The 25,884-nt window shown below is 39.5% G+C and overlaps 1 protein-coding gene across 6 annotated transcripts in view; it reads right to left on the minus strand.

Annotated features, from left to right (window-relative positions):
• LOC140206146 (rab GTPase-activating protein 1-like) overlaps positions 1–25,884 on the minus strand; it is a 568,372-nt gene that overhangs the window by 197,353 nt on the left and 345,135 nt on the right. For all 6 annotated transcript variants that reach the window (XM_072274372.1, XM_072274373.1, XM_072274374.1 and 3 more), the window contains one exon: positions 15,862–16,005. In XM_072274372.1, coding sequence (XP_072130473.1) covers positions 15,862–16,005 — 144 coding nt within the window. The remainder of the gene's footprint in view (positions 1–15,861; positions 16,006–25,884) is intronic.

Here is a 25,884-nt window from a genome sequence, read left to right on the forward strand (position 1 = left end):
ACCATCCAGGAATCTCATTCTTGTCCATAGAACCTCCTATCTGCTCCCCTAAAGGCTGATTTAGACTTTGTGTCAAATCAACGCTGTAGGTACGGCATCGCCGCGAACCCTACACAGAGCCTACGTGGATGCCTACGCCGTAGCCTGACACGCACCTCTCCCAAAATGTAACTACATGTCGCGGCAACGCAGACCACAACTACTGTGATTGGTCCGCTTGGTAGCATCGCATTTCCTCCCACGCTGCAATAGCTTCCCATTGGGCGACTGAAGGGCAGGGAAGGAACTCTGGCTGCAATGCTTTCCATAAAGCTTTATAGACCTCCGAAATTGTGGAGGACACATTTCGCTTTTACGAAAAAAGATGCTTGCTTTAAACTTGTTTACCCCAAGAAAGACTACCATGACCATGAAGCCTTCCACGGGCAGGTCTGTGCGCATGTGCGACATGCCCAAATTGCAGAGCGACGCAGACACACCAACGCACAAGTATAAATGCTCACAACGTGCATAGGCCACTTGCGTAGGTTACGGCATCCATTTGACGCAGAAAACCCGTGAATCCCCTATCACTACAGTTCACCTCTTCTTCCCCTTTCCCTTTTGAGTCACAAAGCCAAACTAGAAAGCTGATTGCTGTGGCTTTCCCCAGCAAGACATATCCCACCCCCCACAACCCAACAGTAACCTGTTATTGAAGGAAATAGCCACAGGGGTACTCTGAACTGGCTGTCTATCCCCTTTCCCATGTCTGATAATCACCAAGTTACCTGTATCTTGCACCTTGGGTGTAACTACTTCCCTGTATATCCTGTCTGTCAACCCCTCAGCTTCTCGAATGATCTGGACTTCATTCAGCTCCAGCTCCAGCTCCAATTGCTCAACATAGTTTATAAGAAGCTGGATGCACTTCTTGCAGGTGTAAACATCAGGGACAAAGGAGGTCTCCTTATCTTCCCACATCCTACAAGAGAAGCATTCCACTATCCTATTTAGAATTCCCTCTCACAATGCAATAAGAAAGAAAGAAAATTAATGAAAATATCTGCCTAAGCCTGTTGAACCAAAGGCTCTAATACTGGCCCACTCACACAATGGCTGCTCTGCTTAAATCTAACTTCTTTTTATTGGTCTTCGCCAAGTGCCTAATTACACACAATCCAATGTCTCGTTGGGAAATGGGACATTCTGCGCACCACTGCCCCTGCTGACTTCTTATACAACTATAGCTAATATAACTATGGATAAGGATAAGTGTGTACCTTGTGGGAGAACATTAATTTGAAGCAGGGGAAATTACGAGACTATTAAATAGAAACTAGGAAGAGTTAATTGGGAACAGATATTTTTGGGCAAGTTCACATCCAACACGTGGAGGGTGTTTAAAGACCAACAGCACAAAGTACAGTTCAGGTATGTTCCAGTAAGAAGGGAGAACAAGGATGACAAAGTTAGGGAACTTTGGAATTTGAGAGATGTGGTGAATTTAGCCAAGAAGAAAGAGGAAGCATATTTAAGGTTTAGGAAGCTAAAATCAAACAGAGGTTCTGAGGATTATAAAGATCCTCATGATGTATGATATATAGAGGGAGAATCCAGGAAATGGGGTTGAGGAGGAGAAAAAAAGAATCAGCCATGATTGAATGGCAGAGCAGACTCAATGGGCTAAATAACCTAATTCTGCACCAATGTCTTACGGTCTTATATTATGATGAGTATACGAGTAAAATCCCTTTTCCAAAATGGTAAGATGCAGGTCATCAGGCCATGGGACTCATCATCTTTCAGTCCCATTAATTACTCTTTTTTGAAAATGCATTTAGGAGCATCTTGCAGCCCCCATTCTCTCTGTGCCATCAAAGGTTCTTTAGATGTGTAAAAAGAAAATGAGTTATTGTTGGCTGAGTCAAGAGAAATTTTACTGAGGGATAAGGAACTAGCAGAAAAATAAAATACTTTGTGTCTATCTTCACAGAGTACACAGATAACCTCTCCAAAATGGTTAAGTATGATAAGCGTAGAGGCAATCAAGAGCTGAATTAAATTTCCAAACTTTAAAAAAAGGATTAATGGGAAAGATGATGAATCTCCAAGACCTCAAGACGCTCTGGCTTCCATTTCTACAATTTCTACAATTCTACATTGACTTCAGCAGAGAGAAGCTGAGCAAATGTAGTCTCATTGTTTAAAAATGAAGGGAAGAAGAAAATGGGGAACTACCAACCAGTTAATCTGATGTCAGCAGCAGGAAAAGTCTGAAACTTATTATTAAGAAGATGGTAGAAGGGAAATTAACCATTAGGGTGAATGAAAGGAAATTCATATCTCACAAATTTGTGACACAAAGTCACACAGGAAGCACTCAAACAAGGAAGCAGACCTTTTGGACCAACTTGTCCATGCTGATCAAATGGTCTACATCAGCTAGCCCCATTTGCCTCTGTTTGATACATATTGCTCTAAACCATTCCTATCCATGAACCTGTTCAAATATCTTTTAAAACAATGTTATTGTACCCAACTTTACCACATCCTTCGGTAGCTTGTTCTACACACTCGCCGCCCTCTGTGTGGACAAACTTGCTCTTTAATTCCCTTTTAACTACCCTCTCTCCTTACGGCTATGATAGCTAGTATAAGACTCTCCTACCCTTGGAAAAAAGACCAAGACCACTCACCCCTCATGAGGTAATGAACCTCTATAAAGTCACCTCTCAGCTTCCTATGCTCCAGAAAAAACAGTGGGAGTCTATCCAGCTGTTCCCTATAACTCAAGTTCTCCAGTCCCGTAAACATCATTGTGAATCTTTCCTGCATCCTTCCCAGCTTAGTGACATCCTTGGTACAGAAGTGACCAGAACTGCACTTCATACATTTTCTGAAGTTGTAACTACCAAAGATGAAGGAAAAGAGGAATCAGTGGATGCGGTGTGTATTTGGTCTTTCAGAAAGCCTTCAGGAAGATGTAATACAAGAGGTTATTTAATCAAATTACAGTTATATGGATTCCAAATAACATTCTGTTGTGCTTGGTGCACAAAAAAGGAGTAGGAATAAATATGTTATTTTCTTACTGGGAGTCTATGATTAATGAGGTATTAGAAGGATCTGCACCTGCTTCAACCACTTCCTCTGATAGCTCATTCCATATTCTGACCACTCTCGGGTGAAAATATTGCCCTCATGTTTCCATTAAATCTCTCCCTTCTGACCTGAAACCTATGCCATGTAGTTCTTGATTCCCCAAGTTTTGGGAAAAAGACTATGCATTCACTTTATCTATGCCACACATAATTTTATAAATACTATAAACCCTCATTTTCCTAAACTCTAATGAAAAAAATGACAACCGGCTCTCTCCGTAGCTCAGTTTGTTGAGGCCCAGCAGCACTCTTCTGAATCTCCTCTGCACTCTTTCAAAGTCAAAGTCAGCATAATTGTATCTTTAATAGCAGGTCAACTAAAACTGAACTCACTATTCCAAATGCGGCCTCACTAATGTCCTTAACAATTGAAACATAACCCGCCAACTTCTATACTCATTAGCCAATTTCCAAAAACCCTTCTGTACTCTGTCTACCTGCAACCTTTCAGGGTGCCATAAACTTGTACTCCTAGCTAATTGAACTCCATTTGCTAATTCTCAGCCCACTTACCCAGCCGATCCTTTGTAAATCCAGATAACTTTCTTCACTTCAACGACACCAATGTCAAGTGTCATCATTTGTTGAGCCTTAGCTGTTGTCATGATCAGGATGCAAAGTAGCTTTGGAAATACAGAGGCTCAGTGAAAAGGTAAGACATGCAAGTAGAATATAATGTCTGAAATATAAAAACTGTTTTTTTTAAATGGTGACAGAGTCAAAGGTGATCTGTCAAGTTTCTGGTAATGTGCAGGTACAACAAGTGATCAATCAGAATCAGGTTTATTATCACTGGCATGTGACGTGAAATTTGTTAACTTAGCAGCAGCAGTTCAATGCAATACATAATCTAGCAGAGGGAGAGAAAAAAAAATTTAAAAAACATAATAGTAAATAAACAAGTAAATCAATTACATATACTGATTAGATTTTTTAAAATGTGCAAAAGCAGAAATACTGTATATTAAAAAAAGTGCGGTGGTGTCCAAAGCTTCAGTGTCCATTCAGAAGTCAGATGGCAGAGGGGAGGAAGCTGTTCCTGAATCACTGAGTGTGTGCCTTCAGGCTTCTATACTTCCTACCTGATGGTAACAGTGAGAAAAGGGCATGCCCTGGTGCCGGAGGTCCTCAATAATGGACGCTGTCTTTCTGAGACACTGCTCCCTAAAGATGTCCTAGGTACTTTCTGAGACACTGCTCCCTAAAGATGTCCTGGGTACTTTGTAGGCTAGTGCCCAAGATGGAGCTGACTAGATTTACAACCTTCTGCAGCTTCTTTCGGTCCTGTGCCCCTCCATACCAGACAGTGATGCAGCCTGTCAGAATGCTCTCCACAGTACAACTATAGAAGTTTTCGAGTATATTTGTTGACATCCCAAATCGCTTCTTACACCTAATAAGGTATAGCTGCTGTCTTGCCTTCTTTATAACTACATCAATATGTTGGGACCAGGTTAGACCCTCAGAGATCTTGACACCCAGGAATTTGAAGCTGCTCACTCTCTCCACTTCTGATCCCTCTATGAGGACTGGCATGTGTTCTTTTGTCTTACCCTTCCTGAAGTCCACAATCAGCTCTTTCGTCTTACTGTAATTGAGTGCCAGATTGCTGCTGTGGCCCCATTCCACTAGTTGGCATACCTCACTCCTGTATACCCTCTTGTCACCACCTGAGATTCTACCAACAATGGTTGTATCGTCAGCAAATTTGTAAATGGTATTTGAGCTGTGCCTAGCCACACAGTCATGTTTATACAGAGAGTAGAGCAGTGGGCTAAGCACACACCCCTGAGGTGTGCCAGTGTTGATCCTCAGCGAGGAGGATATGTTATCACCAATCCACACAGACTGTGGTCTTCCGGTTAGGAAGTCGAGAATCCAATTCAGAGGGAGGTACAGAGGCCCAGGATCTGCAATTCTTAATCAGGATTGTGGGAATGACGGTATTAAATGCTGAGCTATAGTCGATGAACAGCATCCTGACATAGGTGTTTGTGTTGTCCAGGTGGTCTAAAGCTGTGTGGAGAGCCATTGAGATTGAGTCTGCCGTTGACCTATTATGGCGATAGGCAAATTGCAATGGGTCCAGGTCCTTGCTGAGGCCCAGTCTAGTCATAATCAACCTCTCAAAGCATTTAATCACTGTCAATGTGAGTGCTACTGGGCAATAGTCATTAAGGCAGCCCACATTATTCTTCTTTGGCACTGGTATAATTGTTGTATTTTTGAAGTGGGAACTTCTGCCCGCAGCAGTGAGAAGACAAACAGTAAATTGCAGAAAGATTTGAGAATAAGAACAAATATGTCTTGTTCCAATTATACACAAATACTTTCTCTGTTAACTTTAGTCCCATATTCCCTGGTGTTTTCATCCTGCTCACAAGCAAATGCACCTCAAAATATCCCCGTCATTATGCAGGGAAGAGAAAGTTAACTAACAGCTGGTGACCATCTATTCCTCTATTAAGGAAAATGTTGGTGATATTGCTTCAACTTACTGAGAAAAAAAAGTGTTCATGAGCCAAAAACATCTGCTTTAATTTATGCAGCAGCTTTAAATTATCAGCAATCTAAGGCTCATGCAGAATGCTTCAAGAAGGTAAGAAGGTGGCGTCCATTATTAAGCACTCTCACCACCCAGGTCATGCCGTCTTCTCATTATTACTATTAGGGAGGAGTAACAGGAGGCTGGAAATGCACAATCAACATTTTGGGAAAAGCTTCTCCCCCTCTGCCAACAGATTTCTGAACTCTTCATGAACACATAAACACTACCTGACTATATTGTTTTCCTTTTGCACTACTTATGTATTTTTAAATATTTCTTATTGTAACTTATGATAATTTTTATGTATTGCACTGCTCCTGCATAACAACAAATTTCATGGCAAATGTAAGTAATAATAAAACTGATTCTCATCTGTTTCTGATTCTGCACGGTTGTCCGACAAAATTCAAACAGTGAGCCACAGAGAAATAGGATAGGTGAAAGTGTAGTGCTTTCAATGGTATGTTAAGATAAGAAAGAATGATGGGGAAAGACTCAAAAAAGATTCAAAGTATATGTTTATTAAAGTATGTATGCAGAATACAACTTTGAGATTCGTTCTTCCCCACAACAAAGACACATCGTGGAACCCGCTGATTTTTTATCGCGCGCTGCCTTTCTTCGTAACAGTGAAAACACCTTCTGAAAGCAAAAACAGGGTACTAATGTAGGTCTTTCGTAACAGTGAGGTTTCGTAAAGCGAGCGTTCGAAAAGCGGGGGACACCTGTACCTGTCATCTGATAGATAACATGGCACCCAGTTTTCATAAAATTATAAAGCAATTGATTTTATAATATTATAATAATTTATGTGGCCAGGATAGCAAAGAGAGAATTTCCTTGTCCTTTCTTTTTTGAAATAGTACAGAGTATTTATGACAACTTGAGGATACAGAGAAGGGACTTTGATTTATCACCTTGTCTAAAACAGCTAAAAGCTAAAAGGTAATCCCTAGTACTACACTATAGAATCAACTAAATTACCAATGCATGTAATTCCAGATATGGCAATTCAAGTTCAAGTTCAAGACTAATTGTCATTCAACCATACATGAATACCACTGAATACAGCCAAACGAAACAGCGTTACTCTGGAACCAAGGGTGCAAAACATAGTGCCGACAGCCACACATAGCACAAGGCAGATATGGCACATGTAAGAGAGAATATACATATAAAATATAGGCACACAAAAATATATATAGTCCAAGACCCTGAGTCTATGAATAGTGCAGCAGCCTGCAGTCAATCACAATAAAGCTTGTCTTCTGCTGAGCGAATACTGGGGGAGCAGCACGATCTCCAGCTTGGGCATCATGCCACACCGGCTCCAGCGGAGCTCAAAGACTCTGAAGCCTCTCTCTTGGCCGCTGTAAACAAGCAACACTATGGCTTGAGGCCTAGTCCTCACTAAGACCGAGACCATGCAGCTCCACTGCTGTCTGCCCCTGCTGTCCGCCAATAAATCAGTGAATCAGGTTTGCAGCATTCCACATTAACTATGTCCAACAGGGTCTTGCGATCACAAGGAAAGCAGCAAAGATGATTAATTGCAGTTAGACTGCACACCGTCTTCGCACACTGACCCCTCTAACACCTCTCTATCTTAGGCAGCAGCACAATCTGCACCAAGACCAGCTCCTTCACTTTCTTTGTCAATGAGCAACCCATTGAAGAGATAGACCTGTAAAACTTCAAATTCTTAATGTTCAGCGGGGTCTTATGATCATAAAAAATGATTACAAAGGACAATAACACCTTTGGTTGACCCCATACAAGCGGCAGTGATCGAACTTGCCGCCATCTTACCAGAAGCTTTCTGGAAGGTATGGTAACATAACAAATCTATAACAAGTTAGAAACTGAAACCTACTAAATATCAACTTCCCCTGGGTCTCCTTCTCCTTCCCTTTCCACTCTCCTCTCCTATCAAATTCCTTCTTCTCCAGTCCTTGACCTCTCCCAGCCTTCCCCTCTCTCCACTTTTTTATTTTGGCATCTTTCCTCTTCCTTCTCAGTCTTAAAGAAGGGTCTCGGCTCAAAATATTAACTGTTTATTCATTTCCATAGATGCTGCCTGACCTGCTGAGCTCCTCCAGCATTTTGTGTGTGTTGCTAAAATATTATCATTTGCTTTACAATTCCTGTATTGATCACTAGGGGGCACTTGCAGCACAACTATTAGGAGGCACACAGACAAACTGCCTCACGCACAGAGAAGAGGTTCTCAGGCAAAACTTCAGTACAAAATGGTACTTCGTTTTCTTTCTTTGGATACTCTTAAACATTATTTTTTGTGTGAAATAAATAATTCCATCATTCAACTACAGAATTTGTGAACATATAGTCAGAAAGTCTGATCACCTGCCTGTACTTCTTTCTACTCCCTAGTTATAGGCAGAGACTGAAGGCTATATAGCACCAGTAGTGAGGACCAAGAAGGTATGGACAAGGGAAGCACAAGAGCAATTACAGGACTGCTTTGAATCGGTGGACTGGACTGTATTCAGGAATTCATCTTCAAATTTGGATGAGTATGCCATAGACGTTACCGACCTGTGTGGATGGGTGTGTGCCTACAAAAACTTGTTGTACAAAAACTAGCCCTCAGCAGACAGCAGGTTCATCGTCTGCTGAGGGCTAGGTCTGTCGCATTTAAGTCTGGCGATCCAGGTCTGTACAAGGAAACCAGGTATGATTTGTGGAGGGCTATTTCAAAAGCAAAGAAACAACTCCGAGTGAGGTTGGAGGCAACATTGGGTGGGTGCTAACTCTGGCACGGTTTGCTGGCCAACACTTCCTACAAAGCAAAACCCAACAGCATGAATGGCAATGATGCTTCACTGTCAAACGAGCTCAATGCCTTCTATGCTCACTTTGAAAGGGAGAATATAACTACAGCTGTGAGGATCTTTGCTGCACCCAGTGGCCCTGTGATCTCTGTCTCAGAGGCCGATGTCAGGCTCTCTTTCAGTAGGGTGAACCCTTGCAAGGTGGTAGGCCCTATTGACGTACCTGGTAAGGCTCTGAAAACTTGTGTGATATAACTGGCGGGTGTTTTCAAGGACATTTTCAACCTCTCACTGCTACAATTGAAAGTTCCCACCTGCTTCAAAAGGGCAACAATTATACCAGTGCCCAAGAAGAGTAGTGTGAGCTGCCTTAATGACTATCATCCAGTAGCACTCACATCTACGGTGATGAAATACTTTGAGAAGTTGGTCATGGCTAGAATCAGTTTCTGCTTCAGCAAGGACCTGGACCCACTGCAATTTGCCTACTGCCACAATAGGTCAACGGCAGATGCAAGCTCAGTGGCTCTTCACACGGCTTTAGACCACCTGGACAATACATACACTAATGTCAGGGTGCTGTTCGTTGACTATAGCTCAGTGTATAACACCATCACTCCTACAGTCCATAGATAAGTTACGGAACCTGGGCCTCTGCAATTGGATTCTTGACTTCCTAACCAGAAGCTCACAATCTGTGTGGATTGGTAATAATATGCAGCATTAATAATATACCAAGGTAATAGGTAATAATATACCAAGATGCAGTACAGAGCACCATAGGAAGTCATTCCTGCCTGTGGCCATCAAACTTTACAATTCCTCCCTTGGAAGGTCAGACACCCTGAGCCCATAGGCTGGTCCTGGACTTATTTCATAATTTACTGGCATAATTTACATATTACTATTTAACTATTTATGGTTCTATTACTATTTATTATTTATGGTGCAACTGTAACGAAAACCAATTTTCCCCGGGATCAATAAAGTATGACTATGACTAGTATCTCCTCCTCACTGATGATCAACACTGGTGCACCTCAGGGATGAATGCTTAGCCCACTCCTCTACTCTCTCTATACCATGATTGTAAGGGTAGGCGCAGCTCAAATGCCATCTATAAATTTGCAGAAGGAGATGAGAGGGCATACAGGAGTGAGATGTTAGACTGTCTTTAAAGAGAGTGAACCCTCACAAGGCAGAAAGTCCTGATGGAGTACCTGGTAAGGCTCTGAAAACCTGTGCAAACCAACTAACAGGAGTATTCAAGGACATTTTCAACCTCTCACTGCTAAATGGGCAGAAGTTCCCACTTGCTTCAAAAAGGCAACAATTACACCAGTGCCAAAGAAGAATAATGTGGGCTGCCTTAATGACTAATGCCCGGTAGCACTCACATCAACAGTGATGAAATGCTTTGAGAGATTGGTTATGACTAGACTGAACTCCTGCCTCAGCAAGGACCTGGGTCCATTGCAATTTGCCTATCGCCACAATAGGTCAACGGCAGACACAATCTCAATGGCTCTCCACACGGCTTTGGACCACCTACACAACACAACAAACACCAACGTCAGGATGCTGTTCATCGACTATAGCTCAGCATTTAATACCATCATTCCCACAATCCTGATTGAGAAGTTGCAGAACCTGGGTCTCTGTACCTCCCTCTGCAATTCGATCCTCGAGTTGTGACGCAGCAAAAACCTTGCACTCAACGTCAGTAAGACCAGAGAGCTGATTGTGGACTTCAGAAAGGGTAGGACGAGGGAACATGAACCAATTTTCATAGGATCAGAAGTGGAAAGAGTGAGCAATTTCAAGTTCCTAGATGTCAAGATCTTTGAGGACCTAACCTGGTCCCAACATATCGATTCAGCTATAAATAAAGCAAGACAGCGGTTATATTTATCTTTATAAAGTTAACCAACTTTATCCGCTCAGGGGATCTTCTATCCACTGCTACCAACCTTATAGTTCCCACACGCTGCACTTCCCGTTTCTACCTCCTACCCAAGATCCACAAACCTGCCTGTCCAGGTAGACCCATTGTCTCAGCTTGCTCCTGCTCCACCGAACTCATTTCTGCATACCTTGACACGGTTTTATCCCCCCTTGTTCAATCCCTTCCTATCTATGTTCATGACACTTCTCACGCTCTGAATCTTTTCAATGATTTTAAGTTCCCTGGCTCCCACCGCTTTATTTTCACCATGGATGTTCAGCCCCTATATACCCTCCATGTGTATAAATGTGGCAAAGTTGTTTCCCATGATGGGAGAGTCTAGTACGAAACGGCTTGACTTAAGGATTGAAGGGCGCCCATTCAGAACAGAAATGCGAAGACATTTTTTTAGCCAGAGGGTGGTGAATCTCTGGAATTTGTTGCCACAGGCGGCAGTGGAGGCCAAGTCATTGGGTGTATTTAAGGCAGAGATTGATAGGTATCTGAGTAGCCAGGGTATCAAAGGTTATGGTGAGAAGGCGGGGGAGTGGGACGAAATGGAAGAATGGATCAGCTCATGATAAAATGGTGGAGCAGAATCCATGGGCCAAATGGCCAACTTCTGCTCATTTGTTTTATTTCTTGAATATAGGTTGAATGGGCTAAGATTTTCTCTTTGGAGCAAAGAAGGACCAGAGAAAACTTGATAGGGGTGTACAAGATGATAATAAGCACAGATTGAGTGGATAGACTGACTTTTTCCTAGGGCAGAAATGGCTATTACAAGGGGACATAATTTTAAGGTTATTGGAAGTAAGTACAGAGGTAAGTTCTTTATATGGGGAATAGTGGTGTGTGGAACGCCCTCCACCAGGGGTGCTGGTAGAGGTAGATACATTAGAGTTATTTAAGAAACTCTTAGTTGGCACATGGATGATAGAGAACTGGAGATTGACCTTACAGTAGGTTAAAAGGTCAGCACAGAATTGTGGGCTGAAGGGCTTGTACTGTGGTGTAGTATTCTATGTTCTATATCATATTTTAGAACATGGGGCTCAAACAGTGCAAAATATTCCAGGTAACACCCTGTGTAATTGTAACAAAACCTCCCTGTTTACAAACTCCAGCCTCTTCTTAATAAAGACCAACATGCTGTTTGCCTTTTTAAGTATTTGTTCAACCCACCTACTAATTTGTTGTGATTCATTTACAAGAATACCCAGATCCAAGTAGCAACACAATGAGATTGGGTGGTAAAGAAGAAGGTAAAGAAGGTTTTCTTGCCATCGTCAGTTGGGGCATTGAGTACAAGAATCAGAAAGTCTTGTAACAGCTGTATAAAGCTTTGGTTAGGTTGACTTTGGAGTTTATGTGCAGTTCTAGCATTGAGGCTGTTGTCTCTCGCCCCTAAGTAAAGGTGCATCAGTACAGAATAAGGAGTTTGGGTTCACTGTCATCTACTAAATCAATGGGCAGTGGATCTCCTAGCCACTGGAAACCAGGTAGGCAGGGCTGGGAGGGGGGGAGTCTTACACATTAGGGATATACAAGTAAGCCATTAATTATGTGTTTTGTATAAGCATGCGTGTTGGCACGTGGCCAAGTGGTTAAGGCGTTGGTCTAGTGATCTGAAGGTCACTAGTTCGAGCCTCCGCTGAGGCAGCGTGTTGTGTCCTTGAGCAAGGCACTTAACCACACATTGCTCTGCTGTGTGGCCCTAGTGCCCTTCCCTTGGACAACATCGGTGGTGTGGAGAGGAGAGACTTGCAGCATAGGCAATTGTTGGTCTTCCATACAACCTTGCCAAGGCCTGTTCCCTGGAAACCTTCCAAGGCGCAAATCCATGATCTCATGAGACTAACAGATGCCAAAAATAAGCATGCATGTCTGTGCACTATGTGTAATTTGTAGAGGTGTGTGTGAGGAAGTGTACATGGTTAATCGGTGTGTGTTCATGAAGCTGTGTGTGAGCCAGTGTGCATGGTTATACGATATGTGTGTTTGAGAAGGTGTGTGTGAGTAAGTACGGTGTGCGTGCATTAACACAAGTATGAATGTGTGTTTCAGATTTACAAATATGTTAAAAGACATTGACAGCTAAGACCAGCAACATCAGGACAACTTGAATACAGTGGAACTGCAGCCTATTCTGCAACCTTAGGAATGTAAAGTGGTATACAAGGCCACAATTCACAGTGCTCTTTGAGCTCTTTGAGTCTTGCATCAGTGATAACAGACTAGGACAAAGTAATACCCAAGCTTCAAGACCTCCCTGACACAACCTGGAAGTGGTTACCTCTGATAAGACCATAAGATATTGGGGCCTGAATTACGTCATTCAGCCCATCGAATCTGCCCCATCATTTCATCATGGCTGATCCATTTCCCTCTCAACATCATTCTCCTGCCTGCTCCCTGTAAAGTTTCAACTTGTTTTAAAAGTTTTTGAGAATCTATCAACCTCTGCCTTAAATACAATCAATGACCTGGCCTCCACAGCTGTGTTTGGCAAATTCCAGATTCATCATCCTCTGCCTAAATCTCTCATCTCCATTCTAAATGTATGTCTCTCAAAGTCTCTCTGAGGTTGTGCCATCTGGTTTGAGACTCCTCCCACTGTAGGAAATATCTTCGCCACATTCATTCTATCTAGGCTTTTCAACATCCGATAGTCTTCAACTAAATACTCCCTCGTTCTTCTGAATTCCAGCGAGTACAGGCCCAGAGCTATCAAATCTTGGAATCATTTTTGTGACGCAAATACGAAGAAATCTGCAGATGCTAGAAATTCAAGCAACACACACAAAATGCTGGTAGAACACAGCAGACCAGGCAGCATCTCTAGGAAGAAGTATAGTCGATGTTTCGGGCTGAGGCCCTTCGTCAGGACTAACTGAAAATAGAAATAGTAAGAGATTTGAAAGTGGGAGGGGGAGAGGGAGACCCGAAATGATAGGAGAAGACAGGAGGGGGAGGGATGAAGCTAAGAGCTGGAAAGTTGATTGGCAAAAGGGATACAAGGCTGAAGAAGGGAGAGGATCATGGGACGGGAGCCTAGGGAGAAAGAAAGGGGGAGGGGAGCACCAGAGGAAGATGAAGAGCAGGCAAGGAGTTATTGTGAGAGGGACAGAGAGAGAGAGAGAAAAAAAAGGGAAAATAAATAAATAAGGGATGGGGTAAGAAGGGGAGGAAGGGCATTAACGGAAGTTAGAGAAATCCGGATGCACGAATTCAACCAACCGCGACTCAAGAAAACCCAGAAGTGCTCTTCCAGCACTTGCTGTTTGGCCATGTACAGACTTTTTTTTCTTGTCATTATTCCCTAAACAATGCAGTATAACAACTATTTTACATAGTATTTACATTGTATTAGGTATTATAAGTAACCTAGAGATGATTTAAAGTATACGGGAGGATGTGCGTAGGTTATCCTGGAGCAGGAATGAAAAACAACTGGAAGTTCTCTTACTAAGTAAGTCAGAATAGGTACATCCGGTATTATTTAGCGTCAGTTAGTCAAACATTTGTCTTAGTATATAGTATATTTTTTACCTTCCTATGCATATAAAACACTTAAGAAATGTATGTTTCAGCGCCGGGCTTGGGAACTTCCGTTCCTGAGTTCGATCCAGTGACAGACCGCTCCCGAGCGCGGTCTCCACCCGTGCCGGGTTGAGGTGGAGGATCAAAAACCCAAAACCCAATAATTAAACCACTGTGTCGTTTAGCAATAATTGTAGCTTTAATCGGGGCAGGGCCTTTCTCACTTTATCCTTTAAAATTGTTCTGATCGTTGACCGACTGTAGCCTAACGTTTTTCCAATGACCGATGGCATTTCACCTCTTTCTGATCGCTTCACTCCTTCCACTTTATTTTCAATGGTGATCGTGATTATTTTTGTGAACAGAAACGCTGTGGATTCAGAGCTCCACCGCTGGGTTCTAATGTCCACAGCATTACGACAGGTTAAATAAGGTCCAGGGTTCTGCTGGGTCCTAAGGTCCTCTGCATTGTTGCAGGTTGAATAAGGGACTTGAGCATCCACGTTTTTTGGTATCTGCGAGGGGTCCCGGAACGGATCCCTCAAGGATAAGGAGGGCCGACTGTATTGGTGAGACCCGACGCAGACTGGGAGACCGTTTCGCTGAACACCTATGCTCTGTCCGCCAGAGAAAGCAGGATCTCGCAGTGGCCACACATTTTAATTCCACGTTCCATTCCCATTCTGATATGTCCATCCATGGCCTCCCCTACTGTGAAGATGAAGCCACACTCAGGTTGGAGGAACAACCTTATATTCCTTCTGGGTAGCCTCCAACCTGATGGCATGAACATTGATTTCTCTAACTTCCGCTAATGCCCCTCCTCCCCTTCTTACCCCATCCCCTATTTTATTTATTTATTTATTATTCCCCCCCCCTTTTTTCTCTCTCTCTTTCCCTCTCACAATCACTCTTTGCCTGCTCTCCATCTTCCTCTGGTGCTCCCCTCCCCCTTTCTTTCTCCCGAGTCTCCAGCTTTGTTTCTCTTTAGCCAATCTACTTCCCAGCTCTTGGCTCCATCCCTCCCCCTCCTGTCTTCTCCTATCATTTTGGATCTCCCCCTCCCCCTCCCTCTTTCAAATCTCTTACTATTTCTTCCTTCAGTCAATCCTAACGAAGGGTCTCGGCCCAAAACGTCGACTGTACTTCTACCTATAGATGCTGTCTGGCCTGCTGTGTTCTACCAGCATTTTGTGTGTGTTGCAATCATTTTTTTGACCCTCCTTTGAACCCTCTTAAATGTCTTTCTTAGATAAGGGGCCCAAAACTGCTCACAATACTCCAACATTCACCAGTGCCTTATAAAGGCTCAGCATTACATCTTTGTTTTTATATACTACCCCTCTTGAAATGAATGCTAATAAGTTAGCCTTTAGGAAATGCTGCGTGAGGACCCCGAAAACTCTTTGATTTTTGAATTTTCTCTATTTAGAAAATACTCTATGCTTTTATTCCTTCTACCTAAGTGCATGACCATACACTTCCAGACACTGTATTCTATCTGCCACTTCTTTGTCCATTGTCCTAGTCTGTTTAAGTCCTTCTGCAGCCTCCCTGCTTCCTCAACATTACCTGCTTCTCAATCTATCTCTGTATCATCAGCAAACTTGGCCACAATGCCATCAATTCAGTCATCCAAATCATTGACATACAACGTCATCGGGGTTGGCACTTGAGTGATTAAGTGTACTCAATTGTTCTACCTCTGTATCATCGGAAGGAGTGTGCGGATGCACTCGTAGGTTGAATGAACACTTTTTTCCCTGTAGGTTGAAGATCAATAGGATAAAAACATTTGTCTTCCCCAGGAACAGATATGTGTGAATAATTCTTTTCACCATAACATGTGGGTACATTTATAAAAGGGAGGGTGTGTATAAATGTGCTTACCTCAAAGAGTAGTAGATCGATGATGTGGAAGACCATACAGAGAGGGAACTTGGCAGTGAAGAGTGTGAGGAACCACTGTGAAGCATACATGTGTGCCTCCAAGTTCAGGTCCAGGAAGTGATTGTAGAGTTCCGGCAGCTGCTCCTGGAAGCAATAAGTAACAGTGTGGGGCTTTACTTCAACATGCAGTTCCACAAGCAACTGAAGCAGGGAACAGCTCACTAATTCATTCACCTATATTTTCCCAATGAATGAAGCAAAAAGAACAAATGTTTTGCAGTGAAGGTAGGAGGATAGCAAGGAATCATAGTCTACTCTTGACCATTATTCAGTTCATCTGTACAGCACCACTAGCAATGGTTTGGGTGTATCAGTATCACATACAATATTACAGGATATATTTTTGAAAAGAAAAATCTGAATCGAATCAGACAATTGCCAGAGTGCTGTAGTGGGAAGCAGTGAATAAGAAATGGAAAAGTCATATTCCTTCAAAAGCTGTTCAGACCCAAAAAACTTCTGCAAATGCTACGAATATTCAGCAGGTCCAACACATTAAATCAGGGACTCCTTATCATTCTACTTGGATAGAAGACTGAATTGGTAATTTTGTTCCTTTCTCTGCCGGGACTACCCAACCTGCTGAGTGTTTCCAGCATTCACTGTTTTATCTCAGGTTTCCAGCATCTGCAAGTCTCCTCACCTGGTTTGTTACAACCGTGTTTGTGCTATTGTTAAATAGCCAGTAACTGAATATTATTAAGATGGGATACAGCCCAGGTGGAAGGAAGTAACTTCTAGCCTGATAAACACCATACATATGAAGCTCAATAACAGGGAAGTGTACCTGAGCAACAGTGGGTAAGATGGAGCTGACATTCAATTTGTATATTACATAAATATATACAGTTACATTATACGGTACATTGTACAGCACAGGAACAGGCCCTGCAACTAAACATAACTAAATGTCTAACTAACTAATCCCTTGTGCCTCTACAATGTCTATAACCCTACATCCTCTCATATTCATGCACCTATTTAAGAGCCTCTTAAACACCACTATCATATCTGACTCCAGAACCAGACTTATTGAAGTGACTTCTATATTCAAATGTGATGTCAGAAGGTTTCTAGGATTCAGCTGAGAGGATCTTCACATATTTGTTTAGGTTAGAAATGTGATGGTCTGACTATGTATCTGATCTCCCACCAGGCAAATGACCTCTGACCCTAAAGCCAGCCAACCAAGCTGCTTTTGTGGGTGTGTGAGTGTGGGAGGGCAGTGACAGTGGATCTATGGTCATCAGCCTGGCTAATGAAGCAGAATGTAACAACTGTGAAGCTGTCTACCCAGGCAACTGACAGTAATCACGGCACAAGTGTGGTAGTAATGTTTTGGCTATAACCATGTGACAGAACATTACCTGTGATAAGTAAGTGCAAAAAAAAGAGTGTAGAACCATAATTCTGGGACAGTACTGTGTGGCTAGGGCCGTGTGGCAGGTAAGAGCAATGGATATGCTTCTAAGGACAGCCATGCTTTATGTTTTTACCATTTTATTTTCTCTTAATTTGAGAAATATTTGACTCTAAAACACATTATATTTTAATTATAGAGTTAGCCTTTTGCACAGCAGCAACTTATTTAAGTAAATTACTGAAATGATAAGCTTCAAGGCTTCAAAGTTTATATTTAAACTTCACTACCATAAATAATTGTAGTATGCCTCATTCTGCCTTTCAAATTCCTTTCTTCCTGTATTTATAGAACTGAATTACCAGTTATGTAGATCACCCTCCAATTTGCTCAAATAGATTTAAGTTGTTTAAATTCAGATCCCAAAAAATAAATTTTCTATCAGGGGAGCAGCAGGACTGAATTTTGAAGTTAATAATCTATAGTTTCCTTACTGTGTACTTGGTATTTCATACATGGTGTCAGCCATGTCCAGGCAATAAAGCTCTTGGATCAGATGTGAGAAGAACATGGGTCTAAGACACACTCCAGGGTCCTGAGCCCAGTCAACATTACTTACAAGCAGGTATCACACTAGTACAGGTTGACCTTCATTAATCTGGCACCATTGGGATCTGAGGAGCGCTGGATTAGTGAAAACGCCGAATTACAGAAGGATCACATAAGCATAATCAGTGCCGGATTATCAAAGGAACCGGATTACAGGTAGTCGGATTAGTGAAGGTGGAATTCTGCAGGGAACGCTCATGGAGTGAGGTCGCTTCTGGCTTTGCTCCATTCCCGTTATCTTTTTTTTAACCTATGATCTCCCTTACGATCTTGAAAATTGGTTAATTTTTACCTACACCAGAAGATTTATTTTATCTTACTGATTTTTTCTTGAACTGCAACTCTGGAATCTAAAGAAATCAGTACAAGATCCAAAGCCAAAGACAGGAAAGATTCCGACAGGAACAGAGGAAAAAGAAAAGGTGACTCTAAACAAACGGAGCTACCCTATGATGCCACGACGAAGGTTTTAGAGGAAAAATTCAAGGAACAACGTCAAGATCTATCTGAAAGTTTATCTGATAAATTATCTGATAAATTTGAACAACGTTAAAGTTTTACTGAAGACTTAAAATCAATCACGGAAATACTGAAATCCCTGGATTGTGAAGTTCAAAAACATCGAAGTAAAATTTCTGAACTGGATAATAAATCTCAGAAGACGGATTCATAAGTTGAGAACTTGGAGCAGAATCTAGCTTGGACCATGAAACAACTGCAACATTTTAAATCCAAAGTCATCGATCTTGAAAAACGATCGAGAAGACAGAACTTACGTATAATTGGTCTACCCGAGGATGTTGAGGATGGAGACCCTTCAATATTCTTTGCTCAACTTTTAAAGGATATGTTCAGCTCAGTATTTCCCAACGAGCCTCCAATGCTCGACCGCACCCATCGTATATCGCAGCCAAAGCCGGCATCCGCCAAATCAAAACCCAGACCAATTATTCTTCGTTTCCATTACGTTAATGTTAAAGAACAGCTTCTCCAGGCTGCTCGTCAGCAAGGGATGATCAATTATCATCAGCATTCCTTCAGAATAGTTCAGGATTACAGTCCCGAAGTGATGAAAGAGCGACTGATTTATAAACCTCTGATGTCGGAATGTTATCAAAAAAATCTCAAGCCGGCATTATTGTACTCTGCACGCCTAAGGATTTCTCTTCCTGATGGATCTCGTCATGTCTTTCATTCCACAACTGCTGCTCGAAGCTTTTTGGATGTCAACTACCCATCTGATATGGACACCGCCCTTTAATTAATGTTCGGTGCTCTCAGTATCAGCTTTTTTTCTGGTGTTTTAAAAAAAATAACAAACTTTCTATTACCGTACAATGAAGGTTTTTTATAAGCTCAAGATTTTTGTTTTGTGCTTAGTACTATAGATATTATTTTACAACTTATCTAAAAAAGTCTTTTCTCGCAAATAACGTTACTTTTCCTTAGTTAATTTTTTTTAACTATTTGATTTCCTATATTATCACTAACGATTTGATCTGACGATCAATTTTAGTTATATGTTCTTTATTTTTGCTTTTGTATAATTAAAATGGCAGTTTGTTTTTCTTTTTGCATAATCTCCTTTGTTCTTTTTGGGCACGCCATGTTCTTACGTTTCTTCTTCCCATAATCCCCTTTCGTTTTTTGGAAGCAATATTTTATTCACTTTCATTTATAATTAACTAATCATACGTACTGATACTAACTTTTTCTTATTTATGTACTTTAGAAATTATACTATGTAGATTATTGTAGTATAGTGTTTAATTTTTTATATCAGTTTTTGGGGGGTCATCTATATAACATATATCTTTGGAGTTGCCTGCTGCAGAAATGGGGTTAGATTTAATGTTAGTTAGTTCTTTCTTCAGCCGTCTCTGGCTTAGTTCGGGGTTCTTAGGAATGGAGGGTGGGGGAGTATTTTTCTTTATTAATTTTTTCTATTGGGCTGATTTAGTACTACAAAGATGTCTGCAATGTCGGGATTTCCGGTTCCTCTCTGATCATGTATTCCTCTTCCGAGTTAATGAGTTCACATTATGGTTAACCCTTTACATACCAAAGGGTTAATGTTAAATTATGGCTCACGTTATTAATTTTGTCTCTTGGAATACAAATGGCTTAAACCATCCAATAAAACGGAAAAAGATTTTCAAAGTACTCCAAAGACTGAATGCTCATATTATGTTTGTACAAGAAACTCGTGTAAGGAAAGAGGATAATCAACGCTTCCTTAAGTTCTGGACAACAATACTACTCGAACTCCCAAGCCAAAGTTAAAGGCATTTCAATTTTTATAGATCCCTCAATTACATTTATTCATCAAGATATTATCTCAGATCCTAATGGTAGATTCTTGCTAATTACTGGGTTACTTTTTAATAAAAAGGTTGTTATGGTTAATGTTTATGCTCTGAATGTGGATTATCCTGAATTTTTAAAGCACATATTCACTTCCTTTCCTAACTTAAACGAGTATATGTTGATGATCGGTGGTGACTTTAATTTATGTTTAAATCCCTTGTGGACAGATCCATAGGTAGTCCGGCTTTACCGAATAAGTTAGCTACTCTTATTAACTCTCTAATGATTGCTTCTGGGATTTCAGAAACTTGGAGATTTCTACACCCAAAGGACAAAGAATTCTCATTCTTTTCACATGTTTATCATTCTTATTCTCGAACTGACTTTTTTTATTGACTCTCGATTAATCCCATCTGTAATTGATTGTAATTATGATATTATCGCCATTTCAGATCATGCTCCAATGAAACTTTCTATCAAGTTAATGGATACTTCTTCTACTAATAGACAATGATGATTTAATCCTATTTTGCTTCAAGACTCGGACTTGGTTAAGTTTATGAAGGGACAGATTGATTTTTTTTCAACTAATACTATGGGAGAAGTTTCCAATGGAACAGTATGGGATGCTTTTAAAGCTTCTATCTGTGGTCAGATTATTTCCTATTCGGCTGGTTTGAAAAAATGTACTAAGAATGAAATACTCTTGTTGGTTGATAAAATTAAAAATATTGATTAAAAAAAATACGCTATTGCTCCTAGTAAGGAGCTGTATAAACACAGAGTTGAACTTCAATTGGAACATAGTTTACTATTATTATCGAAAATCAATTAATGAGAACAAAAAGTGAGTTTTATATTCATAGTGATAAATCGGGTAAACTATTGGCTAATCAATTGAAATTTGTTTCAGTTAAATGTCAAATTACTAAGATTCTTAAACACGATGATACTTTGACAGTTGATCATGACAAGATAGATAAAACCTTTCAAGAATTTTATACCTCTTTATATCACTCTGATTTTCCTCATGATTTTAATATCATGCATGATTTTTTAAGTAAACTGAATTTTCCAAAATTATCACCCAAAGATTGCTTATCATTAGAAACTCCTATTACAGAGGAAGAAATAACAACTGCAATCCCATCAATGAATTCTGGTAAAGCACCTGGTCCGGATGGGTTTACAGTGGAATTTTTAAAATTCTTTTCCTCTATTCTCTCTCCGTGGTTGTCTATAATATTCAAAGAAGCAATCAGTTTACGTAAATTACCACAATCATTTTATGAAGCCTCTATTTCCTTAATTCTTAAAAAGAATAAAGAGCCTACTGATTGTGCATCATATAGACCGATCTCTTTTGAATGTAGATTCAAAAACTTTTTCAAAAATTTTAGCAACTTGGTTAGAGAAGGTATTACCTCAAATTATATCTATGGACCAAACTGGATTTATTAAAAACCGTTATTCATCTTTTAATATTAGGAGGTTACTGCATATTGTTTATACCCCTTCATTTAATACTCCGGAATGTATTATCTCATTAGATGCTGAGAAAGCCTTTGACAGAGTTGAATGGCCTTATTTATTTAGTGTGCTTGAGAAATTTAATTTTAGTTTGATATTTATATCTTGGATTAAATTGTTATATCATACCCCGGTAGCTTCGGTTTGCACTAATAATCAAAGATCTCCCTTTTTTTGTCTATTTCGTGGTACTAGGCAAGGATGCCCTCTTAGTCCTTTACTATTTAATATCACCCTTGAACCTTTAGCAATTGCTATCTGTGACTCGCCCAATATTTTTGGTATTACCCGCGGAAATGAAATACATAAATTATCACTATATGCAGATGATTTGTTATTATATATCTCTAATCTGGAGAAGTCAATTCCTGTTATTCTAGCTTTATTGGCTCAATTTAGTAATTTTTCTGGCTACAAATTAAACTTTAATAAGAGTGAATTATTTCCCCTATTATGGATACCTATTATGGATGTTTACCATTTAAATTGGTTACTGACTCGTTTATATATTTAGGGATTATAATTACGGAAAAGTATAAAGATTTATTTAAAGATAATTTTTTTACCTTTAATTGATCAGATTAAACTTTTGTTTACTAAATGGTCTCCAATTTCTTTGTCTTTGATTGGTCAGATTAATGCTATTAAGATGATTATTTTGTCTAAATTTTTATATGTACAAATGTTTGTATTTCAATCGGTTCCAATTTTTATTCCTGTTTTTGATAATGTTGACTCAAAAATTTCCTCATATATATGGCAGAACAAAAATCCTAGGCTAGGTAAAAGGTATTTACAGAAATCTAAAAAACGGAGGGGAGGGGGTTAGCGCTCCCAAATTTTAGATTTTATTATTGGGCAATTAATATTTGATACTTAAAATTTTGGTTACGAGATTTGGATGCAACTTCAAGTCCACATTGGGTAAATCTTGAATGTAATTCATTACAAGGGTTTTCTTAGGGTTCGGTTTTAGGAACTTCGCTTCCTTTCACTTTTTCTAAACTGTATAAACAAATGAATAATCCAATAGTTAAGCATACATTTCGCATATGGTTTCAATTCCGAAAATTTTTTGGGTTGAATCAATTTATTTTAGCAAGTCCTATTATATCTAATTTCCTTTTTCAACCTTCCACTATGGATCAAGCTTACTTTGATTGGAAAATCAAAAGTATAGTACGATTTTGTGATTTATTTTTGGATAATTGTTTTATGTCTTTTGATCAACTTTCTAACAAATATAATTTACCCAGCTCTCACTTTTTTAGATACCTACAGGTTAGAAACTTCTTAATTACTGTTTCTCCTAATTTTCCACACTTATATCCAATGGATATTTTGGAAAATATTTGAGATTTAAATCTTTCTCAGAAAAGTGTTGCAGCAATTATTTATAATATAATTATGAATTTATGTCCTGATGTATCTAATAAAATTAAAACTGATTGGGAAAGAGAACTTAAGATTATTATACCGATTGAAAAATGAGAAAAAATTCTTGAATTAGTTAATTCATCTTCTATATGTGCTAAACATGCGTTGATACAGTTTAAAGTAGTGCACAGGGCTCATATGTCCTAAGATAAACGATCTCGTTATTACTTTTATATAAATCCTATATGTGATGGATGTCATTCCAAGATAGCTTCTTTGACTCACATGTTTTGGTCATGTCCTTCGTTGGAAAAATATTGGAAAGATATTTTTGATATTATTTCAACGGTTTTGAATATAGACTTACAACCTCACCCAATTACTGCTATTTTTGGGTTACCAATGATAGAATCAAATCATTTAACCTCTTCAGCTTGTATTTCTTACTTTAATGACTAGAAGATCCATTTTGCTGAATTGGAAAGAGATTAACCCTCCTACTATATTTCACTGGTTTTCACAAACTATGTTGTGTTTAAATTTGGAAAAAATTTGAAGTGTGGTTTATGACTCTTCCATTAAATTCGAAAAAACTTGGAGGCCATTTATTCAGCATTTTTATATGATGTAATTTGACCATTTCCAAACTTATTTTACTTCTCTGTAGTTTTGGTTGAGAGGAACAGAGTCGTCGACACTAAGGTTTTCTTTTCTCCCATTTTTTACGATGTTAAAACAGCCCAGGTCTTGTTTTTAATCTAGTTGATTAATTCTGTTTAGATTAGTTTTTTTTTGAGGGGGTTATTTTTGTCCAGATTTTTTTTTTGTTCTGTATTATTCATTGGTATCCTATATGATTGGGAGTTTTGTTAATTAAGTACTATTTGGTTCTATAATTACTCATGTTAAGTATAACAATGCATTCCCAATAACTTTGTACTATTATTATGTTATGTTTATATTTTATGAAACTAATAAAAAGATTGAAAAAGAAAGGATTAGTGAAGGTCGACCTGTATCTGTAAGGATGTGAGGGAAAATTTTGAAAACCACCTTGTAATGTCACGGCAAGAACATTGTTGTTAAGTAGGATAACAAAACTGTGTCAGAATTATACAGACTTTAACTATAACAGTGAACAGGTAACATCCATCATCCATCACCCAGGCCAAGCCATGTTCTCAAAGCTACAATCAGGCAGGAGATACAGAGGCCTGAAGTTCTACATCATCACCTACTTGCACCAACCTGAACAGCCTGTATTATTTAAATACGGCAACACTATGAGAACATTGCACTAAAACGCACTTGTTTTTTTTCTAATTGTGTTTCTTTCTTGTAAAAATGGTGTATATCTTATGTTAAATTTATGTTTTTCTTCTGAATGTTGATGACATGATGTTATATGCCTGTGTTGGGTTAAGTTTTTAATTACAATAACTCAACTTTGAAATACCAGTGAAAGATCCAACCATGAAATAAATGGTAAAGAGTTAAAATTTACATCACTTTATCTCACTACAAGTAACATACATAACCAAATAGACAAGTCAATAGAACGAATAGTGATAAATGGTTTTGGACTGAGAGCAACCTCAGTTTGCAAGGGCTCAAAGATTTGAATTAGAGATCTGAAGCAACAGAAAGAGTGGACAAGAAATGGGAATTAACCCTGATAATGGGGTGAGTCTGAAAACAATAGGCCCGAATGAGCCATATTCATATAATCAGAAAGTAGAAATTATAGCTGGAGATAAGACGATGGATAACGTTCATGGGAGCAATTTTACAGGCCTGCTAATGATGGATATCCTGTGGGGTGAAGTATGCATCAAGAAATAACAAGAGCTCATAGTGAACACGATGCAATGTACTCCAGGCTTCACGTGGATGGGACAAATCAAATTATTGTGGGATGTTGTGAGAAAGGGTTCACAGAAAGCAACTGAGACAATTGCTTGGAACAAAGTGTTGTGAAGCTAATCTAAAAAAAGCTGTTTTGGATATAGTCTTTGATTCTGACACAAGGTTAATTAGTAACCTTGTTGGGATGGAATTTCATAACCAATGTCATACCAATGTCCTCATCCAACACCAGAGTTCTGAAATTAATCAGAATAATTTGCATAGCTATATAGTATGAACTGGCTAAGCTGCAATGGAAATTAAGTTATAGGGAGTGGTTAGACAGGCTGGGCCTTTACCCCTTACAATGTAGGACAATGAAGGGTGATCTTATAGAGGTATATAAATTCATTATAAACATAGATAAGAACAGCAATTGAACAACGGTACATATTTAAAGAAATATTTGAAAATTATCCCAGTGCAATACATTAAAAAAAAAGCTCCTTAAGAAAAGGTGCACCACTTGTACCTGCATTTAACTGCAGTTTTTAATAATCAGAAGAGATTTACCAAAACATTAAAGAAAACTGAACCCGAGAATAGGAATCAGATCAGGTTTCATGTATTGCGCTGTACTGCTACCGCAAGACACCAAATTTTAAACATACAGGATCCTCTATGTGGTGAAATTTGTTGTCTTGGAGTAGCAGTACAGCGCAATACATGAAAAACTATAAATTACAATAATTATATACTCCTTTACTACTTGCGGTAGGACACTATAGGATGATCTCATGGAGGTATAAAAAAATCATGAGAAGCATAGATGATATAAATATCCAAAATGCTAGGGGTTAGAAGATTTTCAGATTTTGGATTCTTTAAATTTTTGAATATATAATGAAATAGATTGTTATCATTTCCAACTCTTA

This window comes from Mobula birostris, chromosome 12, assembly GCF_030028105.1.
Source record: "Mobula birostris isolate sMobBir1 chromosome 12, sMobBir1.hap1, whole genome shotgun sequence".
Classification (NCBI taxonomy): domain Eukaryota; kingdom Metazoa; phylum Chordata; class Chondrichthyes; order Myliobatiformes; family Myliobatidae; genus Mobula; species Mobula birostris.